Genomic DNA, 18,924 nt, shown 5'->3' with positions numbered 1-18,924 from the left:
AACGAAATAACTTCTGCACAGCAAAAGAAACTATCAACAGACTAAACTGACAGCCTACAGAACAGGAGAAAATATTTGCAAACTATGCATCTGACAAAGGTCTAATATCCAGCATCCATAAAAAAACTTAAACAAATGAACAAGCAAAAACCAAATAACTCTATTAAAAAGTGGGCAAAAGACTTGAACTCTTTTTAAAAGAAGACATACACATGGCCAACAAACATATGAAAAAAAGCTCAACATCACTGAACATTAGAGAAATGCAAATCAAAATCACAATGAGATACACTCTCACATCAGTCAGAATGGCCATTATTAAAAGGTCAAAAAGCAACAGATGCTGGCAAGATTGCAGTGAAAAATGAACGCTTATACACTGCTGGTGGGAACATAAATAGTTCAACCACTGTGGAAGACAGTGTGGTGATTACTCAGAGACCTGAATACAGAAGTACTATTTGACTCAATAATCCCTTTACTGGCATATGCCCAAAGGAATATAAATCATTTTTGCCATAAAGACACATAAAAACATATGTTCACTACAGCACTATTCATAATAGCAAAGATATGGAACAAACTAAACGTCCAACAATGGTAGACTGAAATAAGAAAATGGCCTACATATACACCATGGAATACTATGCAGCCATAAAAAAGAACAAGATCATTTCCTTTGCAGGAAAATGCATGGAGCTGGAGGCCATTATCCTTAGGAAACTAACACAGGAAGAGAAGACCAAATACTGCTTCATCTCACTGACAAATGGGAGCTAAATGATGAAAACACATGGACATATAGAGAGGAACAACAGATAGTGGGGCCTCTTAGAGGGTAGAAGGCGGGAGAGGATCAGAAAAAATAACTAATGGGTACTGGGTTTAATACCTGGGTGACAAAATAATCTGTACAGCAAACCACCTGACACAAAATAACCTTTATTATAAACCTACACATGTACCCCTCAACTTCAAATGAAAGTTTTAAATAAATAAACACATAAATAAAATAAAAACACGCTTGCACACAGAGAGGAGTGTGCTGGAGGAAGTTTTGGCTGCTGGGTGCTACTGGTCAAAAAAAACTTCTGAGAAAGTAGATTTGAAGTGTTCTCACAACTAAAAATAAGCATCTGAAAGTCATGCATATGTTAATTAGCTTGATAGAGCCATTTTGCAACGTATACATATTTCAACACATCATGTTATTAATTATATATATATATATACACACACACACAATATTTGTCAATTAAAAGAATAAAATTAAATTTTAAAAAGCAAACAGCAAAATAAGTAATGATGGTAATAATAAAATAAACCCCTATAGATCCTGCTTTGGACTGCATGAGTGTTCTTTGGTTGACTAACTTTACCAAAAAATTATTTTTTCTTATGAGGTGTTCAGCAGTCAGTGAGGATTCTATCTATCTTATGCTAAAGAGTTGGAAAATATTGTCATGTACTCAGAAAATAAAACTTACTTGTTTCTTGGTCATCTGGTGGAATAATCTGATCTTCAAAAACTTGATAAAAGGTTGTGATTCTGGTACCATCAGCATGATCCACTATCCGAGTACCGTCTTTCCTTTCAACTATGACGACTTTGTCTTCTCGAGTTGTTATAACCTGAATGTGTAAAGGCAGGGCATAATCATTTAGCCAGGGGCTTAATCCCAAGTGTACTTATTTTTATCCATTGAATACAAAGATGGCACCATCAAAGTCCTAGTTATTTATTTATAGGCAAAAGTTTTGTCTCATCTACCTGATCTAACCTTTATGACAATCTTGGCAGGTACCCTCATTTTATAGATGAGAAAATTTAGGCTTAGAGAAGTTGAGAAGCTTGCTTAAAGTCATGCAGCAAGTAAGTGTCAGGGCATATTTGAGGAAACACTTAACATCTGGACTGGGTTACCCCAGGTCTGTCTGGGAAAATGACCACAGGCCCTATTTACTTGGAAACTACAGAGTAATGATAAATGTGGCATACTGCGGCTGCCTCGTGCGCTGTGAAACCCCTGCTCAGCAGAAATTCTCCTGACAGGGTGAACTGCAAGATGGCCTGCAAGTATCAGACTAATGTCATCAGAGCAGTATTTGAAGACTGGTGGGGAACAGGGGCTGTAGCCTCTCTGTGTCAAGTCGACCTTCACATGTATTTGCTGCTCAGTGCCAGTGCATGCCTGTGAGCTTGAGGGTTTGAGAAGCAGTGTGTGTGGGCCACTGCTCCTGAGCTCTGCACTGGGTTGACTGCGGCTCTGTTGTGCTTGCCTCACAGTTCAGCTTCTTCCTCTGCCCATTACTGCTTTGTCTGTCTTCCTATTACTGCTTTCTCTGTCTTCCTTTCACACATACGTCCCTATTAAAATCTTGCACTCCAGACTTCACCTCAGTGTTTGCTTCTGGAAAGCTCTACCTGCAACTGCAGTACTTTAAGTTGGATAATGCATATTTCAGTCATTGGACATTTTCTAAACTTATACTGTTCTAACTCTAAGAGACACAATGCTTCACTGAAGGGTCTGGATGGAAGTGAGAGTGTGTATGCTAGTTGTTTCCTGACTCCAAATCTATGGCTATTGGGAGCAGGTGATTACCACTTTCTCAAGTCTTTATGGTAGGCAGCAATCACTGTTTAAGAGAGAAATGAATGCCGATCTTCATTTTAGGTTCTTATCATTGGCACTTTATCAGCCAGGAATGTATGCTGAGAGATACTGCTGTGTAATGTGGTGGTTGAGAGCCTGAGCTCTGGGGTTAAGTGCCTGAGTTTGAATCCCGACTCCACGGATGGTTGGGTGACTTGGGCATGTTGCTTAGCCTGTCTGTTCTCTGGTTTACTCATCCACAAAATGGAGCCAACACTAGTATCTTCTTGGAAATGTTATATGAGTTACATGAGATAATGCTGGTAAAATACTTCACACTTGGCCATCATGTTAGTAATTATTAATACCAGTTCTTTACCAAGTGGAGATATTTACATATTACGATTTAGAATTAGTCAAACATTTCATAGTGCCACATAAATAATGATACTTTCTGGTCACCATAGGATAGGATAATCATTCTTAGCAGTGGAAATCACACATTAACAAGGATATTTCTGAATGCCTGGTAGTAATCTTCCCAACAGATAATGACTGTTATCTCCAGTTTATGAATAATAAACCAGATTAAAAACTTGTCCAAAGTTATACAAGTGGTAAGAACCACGGCTAGGGCTTGAAACACAGGTCTGCCTCACCCCAATGGCAGTGTTCACTCCTTTAGAATGTAATACCTCACGTCAGGGGTTGTGAAAATACACATCCATTTTCAATTTCGTTTCATATGATCATGCCAGTTTCTTGAGATCTGGGACACAGTCCTGGGGTCTACATTCTGGCTCTACCATTTGCTGTGTGATCTTGGGCAAATTACTTAACCTTTCTGTAGCTTAGTTACCTCATCTATAAAAGGGAAACAATAGTAGTTTGTTGTGAGAATTGAGTGAGTTAGTGTATGGAAAATGCAGAGAACAGGGCCTAGTATGCAGTCAGGGCTCAGTAAATATCACTTATTGCTATTATTCTGTTGGGTATTTGGTGTTTAATTCATGCTTCTGTCCAGGTTCTTGGATGTTGGTTCATGCTTCCAAAATGGTGATAGAGATGAACGAGGGAAATTAAAAGTTAACAAAGAAATGCTAATCAAAATTGCATATTAAGCCAAATAATCTACCTCAAGGGCCGAATTAAAGTGAGTTACTTGAAGGAACTAAAACAATTTGAAAACCCACAAAACCAAAAAAACAAAACAAAACAAAACAAAACCCAACCCTTTCTGAGATCATATGTACTTTGAGTCTCATAAAGAAATGCAAATAGCAAACAAAGTAAGAGATTCTAATACTATTTCAGAAGTAGACTGAAAAGGAAAAGATGTTTGGTTAGATAATATAATCCATCTCAATAGCAAGCGGGCATTTTGCTTTTTACCAGCAGCACATGTTTTTAAACTAGGATAAGAAGTTCAGACACCAGAGTTAAGGCACCTAGGAAATTCTTCTGTTTGTTTAGATTCAGAGGGTGCTGCAAATGTCCACATAAGATATTAGAGAAATAGCTAAGGAATGGAAAGATTTCGGTTTTTGGTAAGAAACAACTGGCTCTAATCCTGGCTTCAGCACTTTTGGGACATGTGTACTCTTGACCACATTACTTAACTTGCTAAGGCTCAATTTCCTCATCTGTGTAATAGACATTTGGTATGAGGGCTGAATGAGATAATGTGTATAAAGCCCCCAAAGAAATCCTGGCACACAGAAGGAGATATTGTTCATTCCAGGAGTTTTGCTTTCATATCAAAAACAAAATCATTATGTTCTGTTCCACTGATTTGTCACATATTCTTATGCTACAAATAAAGCTTTTGTAAAGTTGCCGTATGACTTTGGATTCTTGAGTTATTTAATGTATGCCTTATCTCTTTCAATATACCATAAGTTTTTTCAAAATCAAGGATCATGAACAAATTTCTCTCACCAACTGCAAGTAGACATAAATAAGTAGGAATGCGACACTCACTTCCAGAAACCTCTCACTTCCAGAAGACATTTACACGCATACATTCAGCATTAGGAAACACATGATGACATCATTAACTACATATATCTTAAAAGTGGCATCAAGAACTCATGAACTGCTGTTCACCTCAGTAATTAGCATTTTGTTCTGACGTAGTTGTGCCCACACACACAAAAATAGTCACTAATGATACTCTCCATTTGGCAAACATACCATAAGAATGTTTTTAGATTTTGGAATATAAATCCATCCGTGTATCCATCCATCCATCCATCCATCCATTCACCCACCTACCCACCCACCCACTATTTGATACTTATTGAAAAAAACATTATTAGCTAGACTCTCTTCTAGGTGTTGTTTCAGAATTCTAATGACTTGGAAAATTTTGCAATAAATAATAGTTTGTCATACCGTTCCATTGATAGGATCTGTGGCCTGAAAGGATAACAATGGGGCCAAGTCTGCTATTCTTTCTAATCCTTTGGTGCCAATCCGTTTTCCTTCAGGTGTCGTTGTAAACCAAGTGCCTATGGGAACCTCCACAGGAGTTACTATTTGAACTATCTCTGGAGAATGGTCATGGATTTCACCCTTATGGGCCATTAATGACTGATTTTTGTGACTTTTTCCTGTGAAGTTCAAGTAAAATCAAACAATAATATAATTATAATATCAATTATATACATCATTCATTATGTTTCGATATAGTACAACTCTATCAAATATAGTAAACTACCTCAGATACTAGGTATAGGCAATTCTAAGTGGCATTCATCAATTATGCTATTTCTCAATAGGGAAAAGTACCAGGTTATGAATAGCTTAATTTCGGCACTTACACTGTGGCTAAATTCCCACCATTTTCCCCCAAACATACATATGCTTACAGAGTTCACTGTCTAGGGCGCAAAAAATATTCTGGTCAACTTCTGTACTCTTTTGGGTTCTGCATACTTCTCCTGGATCCCAGATTTGGGGTTTTACTTTCTGGTTTTTGAAGCCTACGTTTTCTCCCACTTACCTGTCAAACTTTCAGATTCCTTTTGACTTATTGGACTGTAACAGTGATTAAATCTCTAACTCTGGATTCCCCTGATTTTGCCATTTTGTCAGTAATAAAAGGAAACATCTTCCTGTGACCCTGGATCTGGGAAACCTCACCAGCCAGGCATATCCCTGGGGAGAGGAATTTGTGCAGTTTAATTAGTACATCAATAACTGTCTGATACATCTTCCTCTCCATCCACTACCTCCCATTCATTTGGAACAGGAGGAGAGAACTGAAGACACCCTCATGGAACACCTTGACCAATATTTCAATTCCTCTATCAGGGTAGACGTATGCCACTTCCAAGAATAATAATGAGTAATCTGTAGATGAGACTTGACGGTGTGGTCACATCTCAGTGATGAGGTAAACTCAGACCCAGAAACAAATTGCAAGTAATGATAGTGAAGGAATGTTAACTCTTGGAAGATTCTCCAGATTCAAACCATGAACTATACAGCAGGGCATGTATCTCAACCTAACTAATAGGGACTCAACTAATGGGAAGAACCAAAGACAGATAAATCAGGTTGAGCCTTTTCATTGCCCTAAAATTTTATTTGAACATATTTATACTTCTAGAATATTGGCTGAGAGTAAAAATGATATCGCTTTCAGAATAAAGAGAAGATGCTCTAGAAATAGCAAGAAATACTTTAGGAATTATCTTTTTTTTCTACATTCTCCCTTTTTCTCCTCTTTCCATTCCCTCTCCTTCTCTTCTTATTACTTTTTCTAATCAAAAGAGGTGAGCTATCAAAAGGACATTCCAACATAAGAAACATAAGAAATAGAATGGGGTAGAGAATAGCATGATGTACACAGACAACCGCTAGCAGACCACTGTGAAAAGAGAATACATTTCAAGCAGATTTTGGTTGAGAGAAGGGACTGGAGAGTTAGGCACTGATTCAGTTGAGTGGTCTTCAGCAGAATGTTAGAGACCTTGACATTTTTCCTACAGGTGATATTTAGTAACTAAATTGTTATAAGAGAGAAAGTGAGGTATTCAGAAGATTAGTTACATGCTTTTGGCAGGAAGATGCAAAATCAATAGTAGTAAAAGCAGGAAGAACAGTTAGAAGGTTTTAAAGTATTAGAAGTTCAAGTTGGCAGAAGAGAGAAGTACAATTTTGACACAAATATAGATTGGGGAACAAATTTGCATATGAAAGGATGGGGATGGCTGTGGAAGGTGGAAGGATAAGAGGAAGAATCACATGCAGGTCCTGAAATCTTAATCAAGTTGTCTTCTATCAGGTATATAGGTCAACAAAGCACACTGGCCAAGGATCAGGTCAAAGGGAAGAGAAAAGAAACATGCAGGGTTGGAGTTCCATTTTCAGCAACACCACAGACTAGATACCAACAATTCCATTGAAAAGAACCAAAACTGCTAGAAAAACATCTTTTAATCAATCTTCTTAAAAGTGTCTATGAGCTGACAACTATAAGGAAGATCAACACAAGCCATGGACTAGGGGTAAAAGTAGGAAGCCGAAGAGGTAAAATAGTTCTGAAGTTGGATTTTGCCTAGTGGTTTTTGTTAAATTGGGTGATTCTGAGTATTTGTTTTTTTTCTTCTTTGGAGGATCACCTGAGGCCAGGAGTTTGAGACCAGCCTGGCCAACATGGTGAAACCCCAGAGTACTTGTTTTCTTAGCACTGTGGGACTTAGGGAGAAATGAATGGCTGAACCTGCACAATCTGGATGGAAGGCTTGATACAAGGCCCTCAAATGACTACCCTCTCAGACCAAGTGTGAATTGTTAACAGAAGTCACTCATGTCTTTTCCCACCCCACTCCAGCATCGTCAGAAAACTTGCCTGTGTTCAAACTTGGTGCTGAGCACAGAGGACAAAAAAGTGCTTAAGAGGTTGTATAACCACAAGTAGATCCTCATATAGGTTTGAAGTGAAAATTCACACCACTCGAGTGGCATCCCCAGAAATTTCTTAAATTAATAATTTAAAGTGATCCAAGACTATTGGTTCTCCTATCAACTAATAAAGTCCTAAAGTTCTTTCTGAAACCAAAGTCCTTTCTAAAGAAATGCACTATTGGCCAGGCACTGTGGCTCACACCTATAATCCCAGCATTTTGGGAGGCCAAGGCAGGAAGATTGCTCGAGCCCGAGTTTGAGACTAGCCTGGGCAACATAGTGATACTTCATTGCTACAGAAAAAAAATAGCTGGCACTGGTGGTGCCTGCCTATTGCATGATGGTACAAGCCAACTTTTCAATACCAACATTGGAAGCAAGAGAGTATAAAGGATATTGCCAATGCACTGAGAGAAAATATCTGTAATCTAGAATTCTATACCTAGTGAAGTTATCTTTCAAGAATGAGGACAACATAAAGGCATTTTTAGAAAATATTTGGTATAACATAAATGGACTAAAACCTCCAAAGACAAGTGCCAGCTATTCTGGAGGTTGAGATGGAAGGATTGCCTGAGCCCGGGAGGTTGAGGCTGCAGTGAGCTGTGCTCATGCCACTGCACTCCAGCCTGGTAGAGTGACAGAGTGAGACCATGTCTCAAAAAAAAACATACTTTTATACCAGCCCAGGAATTTAGAATTAAAGCGTTAAGAAAAAATTATCATCTGAATCAAAAAGTACCAAGACACAATGAAACTAAGCAATTCAGGGGAGAGCCAGAAGAAGCAACAGAAAATGGAATTAGATCTACAATATTTTAGATATTGAAATTATCAGACACAGAATCTAAAATGCATACTCAATGTGATTACAGAAATAAAATGGGGACAAAAATATGACTAAAGAGAAGACAGATTACAAATAAAACAAAGAAATGTTAGATATTAAAAAATGTAATAACTGAAATTTAAAAAAATTAACATGTAGGTTTAGCAGCAGACAACATGGAGCTTAAAAGACAACTGAAAAAGAGACCTAAAGTAATTGTCTAGAATGAAGCTCAGAGAATCAAAGCAATAGAAGTAAAAAAAGAAAAGTTCAAGGCCTCTACTACATGTTTAATTGGAATTCCAGAAGAAGAGAAGAAAAAAGAAATGGATCAAAAACAATATTTGAAGAGATAATTACTGAGAAATCTCCAGGATCAATGATAAATATAAATTTACAGATTCAAGGAGCAGAATGTATTCCCACATTGGTAAATAAAAAGAAACCCATATCTAGTCAAATTATATTGAAATTGTAATAAAAAACCACAGAGAATATTTTAAAGGCAGTTACATTATCCTTAAAGCAACACAATTTAAATGACAGCCAACTTTTCAACAGCAAAATTGAAAGCAAGAAAGTATAAAGGATATTTTCAATGTACTGAGAGAAAATATCTATAAGCTAGAGTTCTATACCTAGTGAAATTATCTTTCAAGAATGAGGACACCATAAAGACATTTTTACAAAATATTTGGTATACAATAAATAGACTAAAGCCCCTAAAAACAAACATTTTCAAATTCAATTATTAAAATATTCACCTACTTGTTGCTTACAAGAGACACATGTAAACATAAACCACAGAAGGTGAAATGTAAGTGTGGGAAAAGTTATACTGGTAAGGTATTAAATAGAGGCTGGTGTAGCTATAATAAAATAAGCAAAATAGACATTAGGGTAAAAAGAATCCTAGAATAAAAAGTTATTGCAGGCCAGGCACGATTACTCCCAGCACTCTGGGGAGCCGCGGTGAGTGGATCACTTTAGGTCCAGGGTTTGAGACCAGGCTGGCCAACATGGTGAAACCCTGTCTCTACTAAAAATGCAAAAAAAAAAAAAAAAAAAAATTAGCCAGATGTGATGGCATGTGCCTGTAATCCCAGTCACTTGGGAGGCTGAGGCACAAGAATCGCTTGAACATGGGAGATGGAGGTTGCAGTGAGCCAAGATCATATCATTGGCATTCTAGCCTGGGCAACAGAGTAAGACTGCATTTTAAGAAAAAAAAAAAATAATGCATAATGATTAAAGGCTAAATTCATGCAGATATAATAATTCTAAATCTATAAATATCATCATATCCTTAAAATATGTAAAGAAAAATGGCAGAACAATAAAAAAGACATATTTACTTCACAAATAAAGAAATAATGATTAAATTTTAAGGAGTACAGCACCAAAGAGACTATTCTATCTTTTCAGGAAATTTAAACGTACTTTTGCTAAGTAAATTGATGTAGCAGACTTTAAAAAATATATAAGAATATAGAATAGGGGTTGACAAATTGTGTATTATGGACAAATAAGGCCTGCTGTCTGTTTCGTACAGTCTGTGTGAAGTAGTAATTTTTTCTACATTTCTAAATAGCTAATAAAATAAATAGTAATAATTTGTAACATGAAAATTATATAAAATTTGAATTCAGTATATTTAGTGTACATAAAGTTTTATTAGAACACAACAGATCCAGGCTTATTTAATAACATATTGCCTGTGGCTGTTTTTATGCTCCAATGGCAGAGTTGAGTAGCTGTGACAGCGACCATACGACCCACAAAGTCTAAAATATTTACTGTCTGGCCTTTCACAGAAATGTTTGCTGGACTCAGATACAGATCTGTACATTAAAACTAACACATTTCACCTAATAAATATAAAGACAACATTGTACCACATAATGACAAGATACGTGCTCTTTTCACGCACAATTTAAAAAACTAGACCATGTATAAAATCATAGTTAAACAAACTTTTAAATTGTTAGTCAAAAATAAATTATAAAAACAAACTAGAAACACCTCATAGGCTTGAAATCTAGAAGTAAGTTTAAATAATTCAAGGGTCAAATAAAAAGTTTTAATGGAAATAAGTAGTTAGAATTGAAAAATAATATGAATACTAAATATTTCTTGTGAGATGGGATACACTTCTGGAATGACAAGTGAAGACCAGGGAAAGTCTACCCCTCACTAAAAACTATGAGAATGTTTTTAAGAAGAATCAAAAGGAACTTTTTCAGAACTTTGAAAATTAAACAAAGAATTGCAACAATCTGAGGAACAATTCAAGAAAAATGGCTGAATCTCAGTAAGAAAAGTTGCTTTGTGTTTTATAACTTAAAATTTTTTTTGATAAAATATTGTCTATAATATTTCATTTAATTGATGTAATATTATTCTGTGATAAAAAGAAATGAGCTATCAAGACATAAAAAGACAGAAAGGAATCTTAAATGCATATTACTATGTGAAAGAAGCTGGTCTAGAAAGGCTACATAAGGTATGATTCTAATCATATGACATTCTGGAAAAGGCAAAACTATAATACAGCAATAAAAAGGTGAATGGTTCCCAGGAGTTTGGTGGGGTAGGGTGTGTGTGGTTCAGGATAGGTGGAATAAGAAAGGTGAATAGGTAAAGAGGGATTTTTAGGGTGGCAAAATTACTCCGTGTGATACAGGAGACAAAGAATGTACAACAGCAAGAGTGGACTCTAATGTAAACTATGTACTTTAGTTGATAATAATGTAAGATTGGATCATCAGTTGTAACAAATATACAACACTAAAGCAAGATGTCAATAACTGGGGAAACTGTAAGCAGAGTAAACAGGAACTCTCTGTACTTTCCGCTCAATTTTCCTGTAAACCTAAAACTGCTCTAAAAATAGTCTATGAATTTAATAAAGTGAGTAGATCATCTTGGATGAAAGGGCTGTGAAGAAATCTGGGGCACATTGTGCTAGAAGCAGAGGTCCTCCAGAACCGGGGGAACTCTTAGAGAAGTGGCTGTACAGACTAGTCTTGTATCAAGTTCTCTGTATCAACAAAAGAGGGAACCCTGAGCCAGGAAGTTTGGAACGCTATCTGGATACTTCTGTAACAAGAAATCTTCTGCTATTACTGAAGGAAAACCTGTTTTACTAAATTTTGAGTAATTAAAAAGTAATCCAGTTGCTTCCATACAATATTCCTGGGTACTGTGGTAAGATGTGTAAAATTGACAAAAAAGGATTAAATCTAGGTTTCAGATCATTAAAGGCATAAGAGAAATTGAGAAAAGTTTGTGAGGCATGAGAGGGAGTGTGATTTAGGGACCTACACTCAAATCCCACCTCTACTACTTGCTAGCTAAAAGACCTCAAAAAAATTACTTAATCTCTCTGCCTCAATTTTCTCATCTGTAAATTGGAGATTATTAAAATATGTGGCTCACAGAGGATTAGCTGATTTAATAATTGAAATATTCCGATTTTTTCCTGATACACAAATATACACCTTCTATATAAAAATATCTCTTACAAATTAATATGAAAACGATGACCATCACAATGGTAAACCAAGGAAAGTGTAGGAAATTCACAAGATGAAAAAAAAAACCACAGTAAACATCTTTAGATGTTTAGCCTCACCAGTAATTAAAGAAATGCAAAAGAGCATAATAAGATGCACTGGTTATCTATTATGTTGAAGCAGATTAATAGAGTGATAATATCTCTATTATCATGGCATTGGTGAGGGTATGAGGAAGTAGATATTTTCATACTGTGCTAGTGGTAGGGGTATAAATTGAAAGCACTTCTCAGGACAACAGTCTTGCATTTTAGATTATGGCAGACCCTGTTCATTGTTTATCCAAGTAGTGTCCACCTTCTTTTTTCCCTACTTAGTAGTGCTGTCTTCTGAGAAAGAGGCTAAAAATGTCAGATACTCTTTTTCCCAACCTTGGTCCCCGGCCAGGTCTAGTCAGTGACATAAAGACAGGTCTGCTGGGGTGAGGGTTGGAGTTCTAGAACTTTTTGCCTTCCTGATAAACAGAGAAACTTGAAGAAAGCTCTTGCATTTGCCCTCTTTTCCTGGAAGTTGCTGAATGAGGGCCTCATGCCTGGAGTTGATGTATTTTCTTGCAACTGTGAGGAAAAGGTCAAGAGAATCACAGAGAGGCCTACTCATAATCTTTACAGCATCATTCTGCCCTGTCAACCCTAAAACAGCAGCCTAGGCATTATATCTGATGTGTAAGAATATTGAACAACATATGAAAATGTTCATTATTTATTACTAAGAGAAAAACAGTTTATGAAGCAGTAATAATTCTGTGATAAAGAGGATTCATGTATATATATGTATAAGAAAATATATGAATATATTCATAGAAAATGTTAAAAGTATAATAATAATAAAATTGAACACTTATTAAGCCATTGAAAACTTTACTAAATCCATTACAAACTGAGAGGCTTCAATTGTTACCTTTCTTTGCGTTGGTAACATCAGACGGTGCCCTTTCTGATTTCTGCTGAGAAACAGAGTCCAACAAATCTCCACAGTGAGGGCTTGCTGGCATTTCAGGAGGACAAATAAGACCTGAATTGGGACTATTGCTCACAGCACCATCTGCAAAGAGAATCTGAAGAACAAAAGTTCTCAGCATCCTCAGAAGCAAGGAAGAACTTGGTTAACAATAAATACTGTGCGTCAAATGAAAATAGGTTCAAAATGATCCGCAGAAGAAAGGCTGTCTGCAGACCTCCAGACCCAGCAGCACAAAACGGATTCTAGAAAGGTAGATTTGGAGTTCAGAGACAATAGCCTAATTCCCACTGTAATGATATTATTTTATATTTTTTATTTACCTTCTATTTTGTTTCTTTTCTTTTTATTTCCATCTTTGCTTGGATTGATTGGAGTTTTATTTTTTCCATTCTTCACCTTTCCCCTTTGCAACTGGGAAATTATATACTCTATTTAAATTTTTCGAATGACTGTATTTAAAATGTTTGCACATATTTAAACTTGTAGTTTCTTTTAATATCTATCTAGTACGTATAGCGTCTCTAGGTGCCATAGATACATCTACCTGATACCGGTATCTAGACACCCCCAACGAACTTGACAAGGACCAACGTCAGTGTTGCTGATGAGAAGTCAAATGTTTATCCGGTTCTTATTCATGTATAGGTAACTTGCTTCCTTGAGGAAACTTTTAAGATTGTGTATACAGTCCTAAAATTGCATGACTGGAATATTTAGATAATTCTTTAAAGATAATTAATATCAGTTCTGATTATCATTTGGTTGCCTGGTTTAATCTGAAGTATTTTTTTAAGCTCTGGGAAAATTTCTTACGTTATATCTTTCTTTTCTCCTTTCTTACTATTTTCTTCTTCTGAAAATTATGGACTCTTTTTTCATATCTCTCAATATTTCTCACCCTCATAATCTACCCCCTCCCATTTTTGATTATTCAGTTATTTCTAATTTCTAAGAACTCTTGATATTCTTCCTTAGCTACTTTAAAAAAAGTTATTTTATGAACTATTAACCTCTCAAATTCTGCCTATATTACTTTTATCCCTTTTTAGTTTTTGAAAGTATTTAATTTCAGGGGCTATTTCTTTTATTTATTGAATTATGTACTTTACTTTTATGGGATTGCTTTCTTTCCAAGATTTAGAACTCAAGTCCATGGTCATCTTTCTGAGAATCCCTTTTCACCTCTTGTGGTGTAGTGTCTGGTCACAGGAGCTGCTGTTCTGTGATCATTGGGGAAAGAAAGAACAGGGCATATGGCTTCTGATTTTTAAGGTTTCTCATTCCCATCCTCCAGGTGACAGTGAATTACCTGGGGAACTACCCTCATTTTCTGAGCCCAGAGCTCCATGTGTAAAACATTTGTGTTAGAACTCCCATTTTGATTTTTAATTTTGCTGCATATTTTCCTCTTGTGTATGTTTTAACTTTGCGAATATTTCTCCATCAGATTGGTCTCATCTGATTTGTATTTTTTAAAGAAATTCTCCAAATCTTCTATTATTGATGAGATCCTTTGCTGTTCTCTAGTACCATTATGAATTCCTTATGTAATTTTTTAAAATTAATTTAAGATACCTTGAGAGGGAGAAAAGGAAAAAACTGTGTTTAGTTTGCAATCTTAGATCATGTAGAGAAATGACAAGTTTATTCGTATCCTGCTCCGCATAGTGTTTTTTTATTCTAACTATATTATTCATCATTTGTCATTCCTTTTTCAATTGAGTTGTCCCTTCTCCCTGCTACAGAACTGTTCCTTACTCATAACCTGTCTTTTACTTTGGAACAGGGAAGAATAATTTCTCCAACACATTCTTTTACCTGTGTGGATCCATCCAACATATATTTGACAACAGTGCCTTGACTGGTGATAACCCTCGAAGCCTCCTGCTCTACTGGTGGCATCACCGTTTTATAGAACTCATAGTGCTTCACCCTCTGGGGGTAGCTCTGACGGACCATGATGTCCCACGTGGGTTCCTCATCTATAACATATTGACCTACAACAAGAATAAACCTTTCTGTGAACTGGGCAATACTGCAGGGCTGGGATTTTATCTTCTTGCTTAATCATTTTCTTTTTCTTTTCTTTGTTTTAAGAATAGAGACAAGTTCTCGCTTCGTCACCCAGGCTGGAGTGCAGTGGTACAATTGTGGCTCACTGCAGCCTCAAACTCCTGGATTCAAGCCTCCTGAGCAGATGGGACTACAGGCTTGCACCACAACACCCTGCTAAGTTTTTCTATTTTTTGTAGACACAGGGTCTCATTATGTTGGCTAGGCTATAAATCCTGGCCTCAAGCAATCAAACTCCTGGTCTCAAACTCCTGACCTCAAGCAATCCTCCCACCTCAGCCCTCCAAAGTGCTATTATTACAGGTGTGAGACACCCTGCTTGGCGCGTAATTATTTTCTTTTGTCTGCATGTGAATAAAAGAGCAGTTTCCATGTTATGACAGATGGCCTAGAATACTGGCTCTTTGCTGACCTTGTTATATTCAATGGTAGTAAATTAGGTCATCTACAACACCTAGTAGGTACCTTCTCCATGTGTAAGCCAGTCTAATAAAATTCAACACAGTTTAGGGAGAAATTATGAAAGAAGCAGAGTTTTGCTGAATTAGGTGTTTCCTCTTCCTGCTCACTGGTGCTCATCTCTCACCTTTGACACACACGCTGCCCTGGTGTTGCCTGGTTGCCCATAGCCCCAGGAGAAGTCACTCCCTCAGTCTTGCCTCTCCTAAGTTACTGTCATCTTCCAAAGTTAACGTTAACATGATCCCCTCATCTCTAACCAAATCCAGATTTATCTTAGCATTCTGCTATCAGCTGGCAATCAAGGAGAAAAGCACCTAATAAGCTCCTTCAAAAAGCGGGCACTATTATGGAGAAATTCTGGCGTACTGTACCTAGTCAGGCTTTGCTCTTAATTTATAATGTGGTTTATTGGGGCAAAAAAGCCTTAACACAAAGGAATTAACCCTAAATAATAGCATTTTAAGAGGTACATATCGGGCTGGTGGGAAAATCATGGCACTCCTTAAATCACAGAAGCAGTAATAATAATGATAAACCAATACACATTTATTGAAATATTTCTATATGTTAAATGCTTTATATCGAGTCTGCCTTAGACTCAATATAAAGCATTTAAAGTAGACATTTTGATATTCCAGGGTTTTCAGATGAAGAAATAGAGGCTTGGAGAGGTTATTAACTTAGAAAGTTATAACTCTGGAAGATACTTAGTGACCATCCAGCATGATGTAAGAGAGTGAGCAAGAGAGCTGGGATTTGAACCATTTTCTTATATTATAAAAGCAACCGCCACTAACAAGCTAAAATAAAACAGAAAAACCCCAAACACACACACACACACACACACACACACACACACACACTAACATCTGAGAAATACGTTTTGAGTGAAAAGTATTTTCTCATTTCATTCCAAAGTCACTCAGGAAAGGATTCAAGTCTAGGCTCTTTCCTCTTACGCTATGATAACTGTCTCTCCCTAATGTCCAAGGCTGACCCTGATGAAGATATTGCTACTTTGGTATTTATGTTGTTATGTTCAGACTTGAATTACGATTTTCATAATATATGAATGATTTTAAACAGATGAATTATTATTAACTATATTGTCTACCCTAACACAAAGATGAAAATATTAGGGTAGATAATGAAACTTATAGAAAAGACAGGTAAAAGAGGTACTAAGCTGGAGTTTGCTAACAGGATCAAACAAGCAAACACATATATCCTTGAATTTGAAAGCAACATGTCTTTGCATACACTCATAGGTCTTAGACTGGAAGACACTTAGTGACCATCCAGCACGGTGGGAAAACCTGGGCTACTAGGGACCCTTGGGAATGGAACAGGGTCCATGGGCTATTTTTAATAATTCAGAATGCCTACAGAGAAGCAAAATTTAACTTCAACATTTAGTTTCTGTTTTTTTGGGGGGAGGGGGCTGGCAAGTAAATAAAGCATTAAATTATTTTTAAATGAGCGTAGCCTTTTTCTCTGACAGATACACTTTTCAAATGTGGTATACATAAGGGAATTACATGAAAGAGGATATGAAGCTGTGAAAATGTAAAGTTCCACTGACGTAACAGTTATCAGGTGAGAACACACGGCCCTAAGAGCCTAAGTAACTGAAAAGGGCCACGTCAGTCATTGGCATCAGGGTCAGCTTTAGAACTCCAGTCCCAGTTCAGTGCCTGCTTTGCTGCATCTCCTACTTCTACTGCAACAGTGAGTTTCTGTTTAAATGATAATCAAATTCAGTTACAAATGCAGATGTCACATCAGGTTAATTAAAGAAATCTTACTTGTACTTATTTATTCAGCTGAAGAAGTTAGGAGCCATGTACAGAACCAATAGAGATAACACACTATAAAATTATATACTGATACATGGAAATAAAGACTTGGTTTTCTTAACTCAGTTAATCCACATCTATCTCTATGTACTTTGTGTCCAGCATCATTTGGTTTGGTCAGACCAGCAACATGCTGCACCTCTGCAGAGGCGAGAATGTAGGGATACACACAAGTCTTTAAGAGCACTGTGTTTGTCATCATCGGGTTGAGAATGGTATTTCAGCTCTGCCACTTGGGAGTCAAGTGATCTTGGGCAAGTAACTGAGCCTCCTGAAACCTCAATTTCCTTATTTGGTAAAATATAGTAGTTAGTATCCAGCTCATAATATTTGTATTTTTGACATGTATACTAAGTATTTAGACAGTGCTTGGCCATAGTAAATGCTAAAAAATGTGAAAATGGCCCACTGTTCATCATCAATAAGACATATGTTTAACTGGTAAGAAAATACACAATTACCAGTGGTGATTTAACTGTTTTCAAGATGACATTTTGCTCCCTGCTTCCCCACCCTACCCCATATAGCACACACCTGTAGATTCTTGCGCAATGAAAGTCAACAGGAGCCCACTGGGGCAAGACACATTTAGGCTTTGGAAGGTGGGAACATCAAAAGTCTCTTGTAAAACAGGTTCTGGTTCTACTTCTTCCTGTAAATAATTTAGCATATGAATAATCGGTTGTCATTTTCTAAATGAGCTATTATTTATTTTGACTAAGCAAGGATGTGCTGAGTGCTGAAGACATGTGCAGAGCTCCGTGGACCCTGCAAGGATGCATGCGTCTCTGTGGTTTTGCAATTTATATTTTATTTGAAGAATGGCACATAGACAGGTGAGACAAATGGCAGTAACAATAGTTGACACATCTTTTCTCAGAAAATAGAGATATAGTGAAAGTTAATAAGAACAATTGGGAAAGGACTTGCGGAATAATTGGGGCTTGAAGTAGGCCTTGAAAGATGCCTCTGCTTAGACATATAAGTGTAAGGGCAGTGCTGGCATCTGAATGTTGGTGTCCCCCACCCAAACTCATATGTTGAAACCTAATACCCACTGTGACAGTGTTAAAAGGTAGGGCCATTTAGGAAGTGATTAAGTCATGAGGGCTCCACTCTCATGAACGAGATTCGTGCTTTTAAAGAAGAGGTTGATGGGAACACCTTTGCTTCTACCTCTCCTGCCATGTGAGTACACATTGAAGACACCATCTGTCTGAGGAACAGCTGGGCGTGGTGGTTTGTGGGTGCAATTCCAGCTACTTGAAAGATTTAAGTTCGGATGATCACCTGAGGCAAGGAGTTAGAGACCAGCCAGGGCAACATAATGAGATCCAATCTCTTTAAAAATTTAAAGAATTAGCCAGGTTTGATGGTGCATGCCTGTAGTTCCAGCTACTGGAAATGCTGAGGTGGGACAACTTCTTGAGCCCAGGGATTTGAGGCTGCAGTGAGTTATGACCACATCACCATACTCCAGCCTGAGTGACAGACCAAGAACCCCATCTTAAATAAAATAAAGGAAGGTAAAATAAGAGAAACAGGCTCTCATCAGACATCAAATCTGCTAATATCTTGATATTGGACTTCACAGCCTCTTGAACTGTGAGCAATAACTTTTGATTGTTTATAAACCACCCAGTCTAAGGTTTTTT

General features: G+C 37.0%; 1 protein-coding gene across 1 annotated transcript in view; it reads right to left on the bottom strand.

Moving 5' to 3' along the window:
- Positions 1–18,924, bottom strand: part of SPAG17 (sperm associated antigen 17) — a 246,270-nt gene that overhangs the window by 55,921 nt on the left and 171,425 nt on the right. The window contains exons 26-30 of the mRNA XM_017524168.2: positions 17,804–17,921; positions 14,697–14,875; positions 12,816–12,972; positions 4,992–5,209; positions 1,488–1,632 (exon numbers count right to left, since the gene is read on the bottom strand). Coding sequence (XP_017379657.1) covers positions 1,488–1,632; positions 4,992–5,209; positions 12,816–12,972; positions 14,697–14,875; positions 17,804–17,921 — 817 coding nt within the window. The remainder of the gene's footprint in view (positions 1–1,487; positions 1,633–4,991; positions 5,210–12,815; positions 12,973–14,696; positions 14,876–17,803; positions 17,922–18,924) is intronic.

This window comes from Cebus imitator, unplaced genomic scaffold (assembly GCF_001604975.1).
Source record: "Cebus imitator isolate Cc_AM_T3 unplaced genomic scaffold, Cebus_imitator-1.0 Scaffold32, whole genome shotgun sequence".
NCBI lineage: Eukaryota > Metazoa > Chordata > Mammalia > Primates > Cebidae > Cebus > Cebus imitator.
Note: the sequence above shows the minus strand (reverse complement) of the source record. Positions and strands in the feature narration are given on the sequence as shown.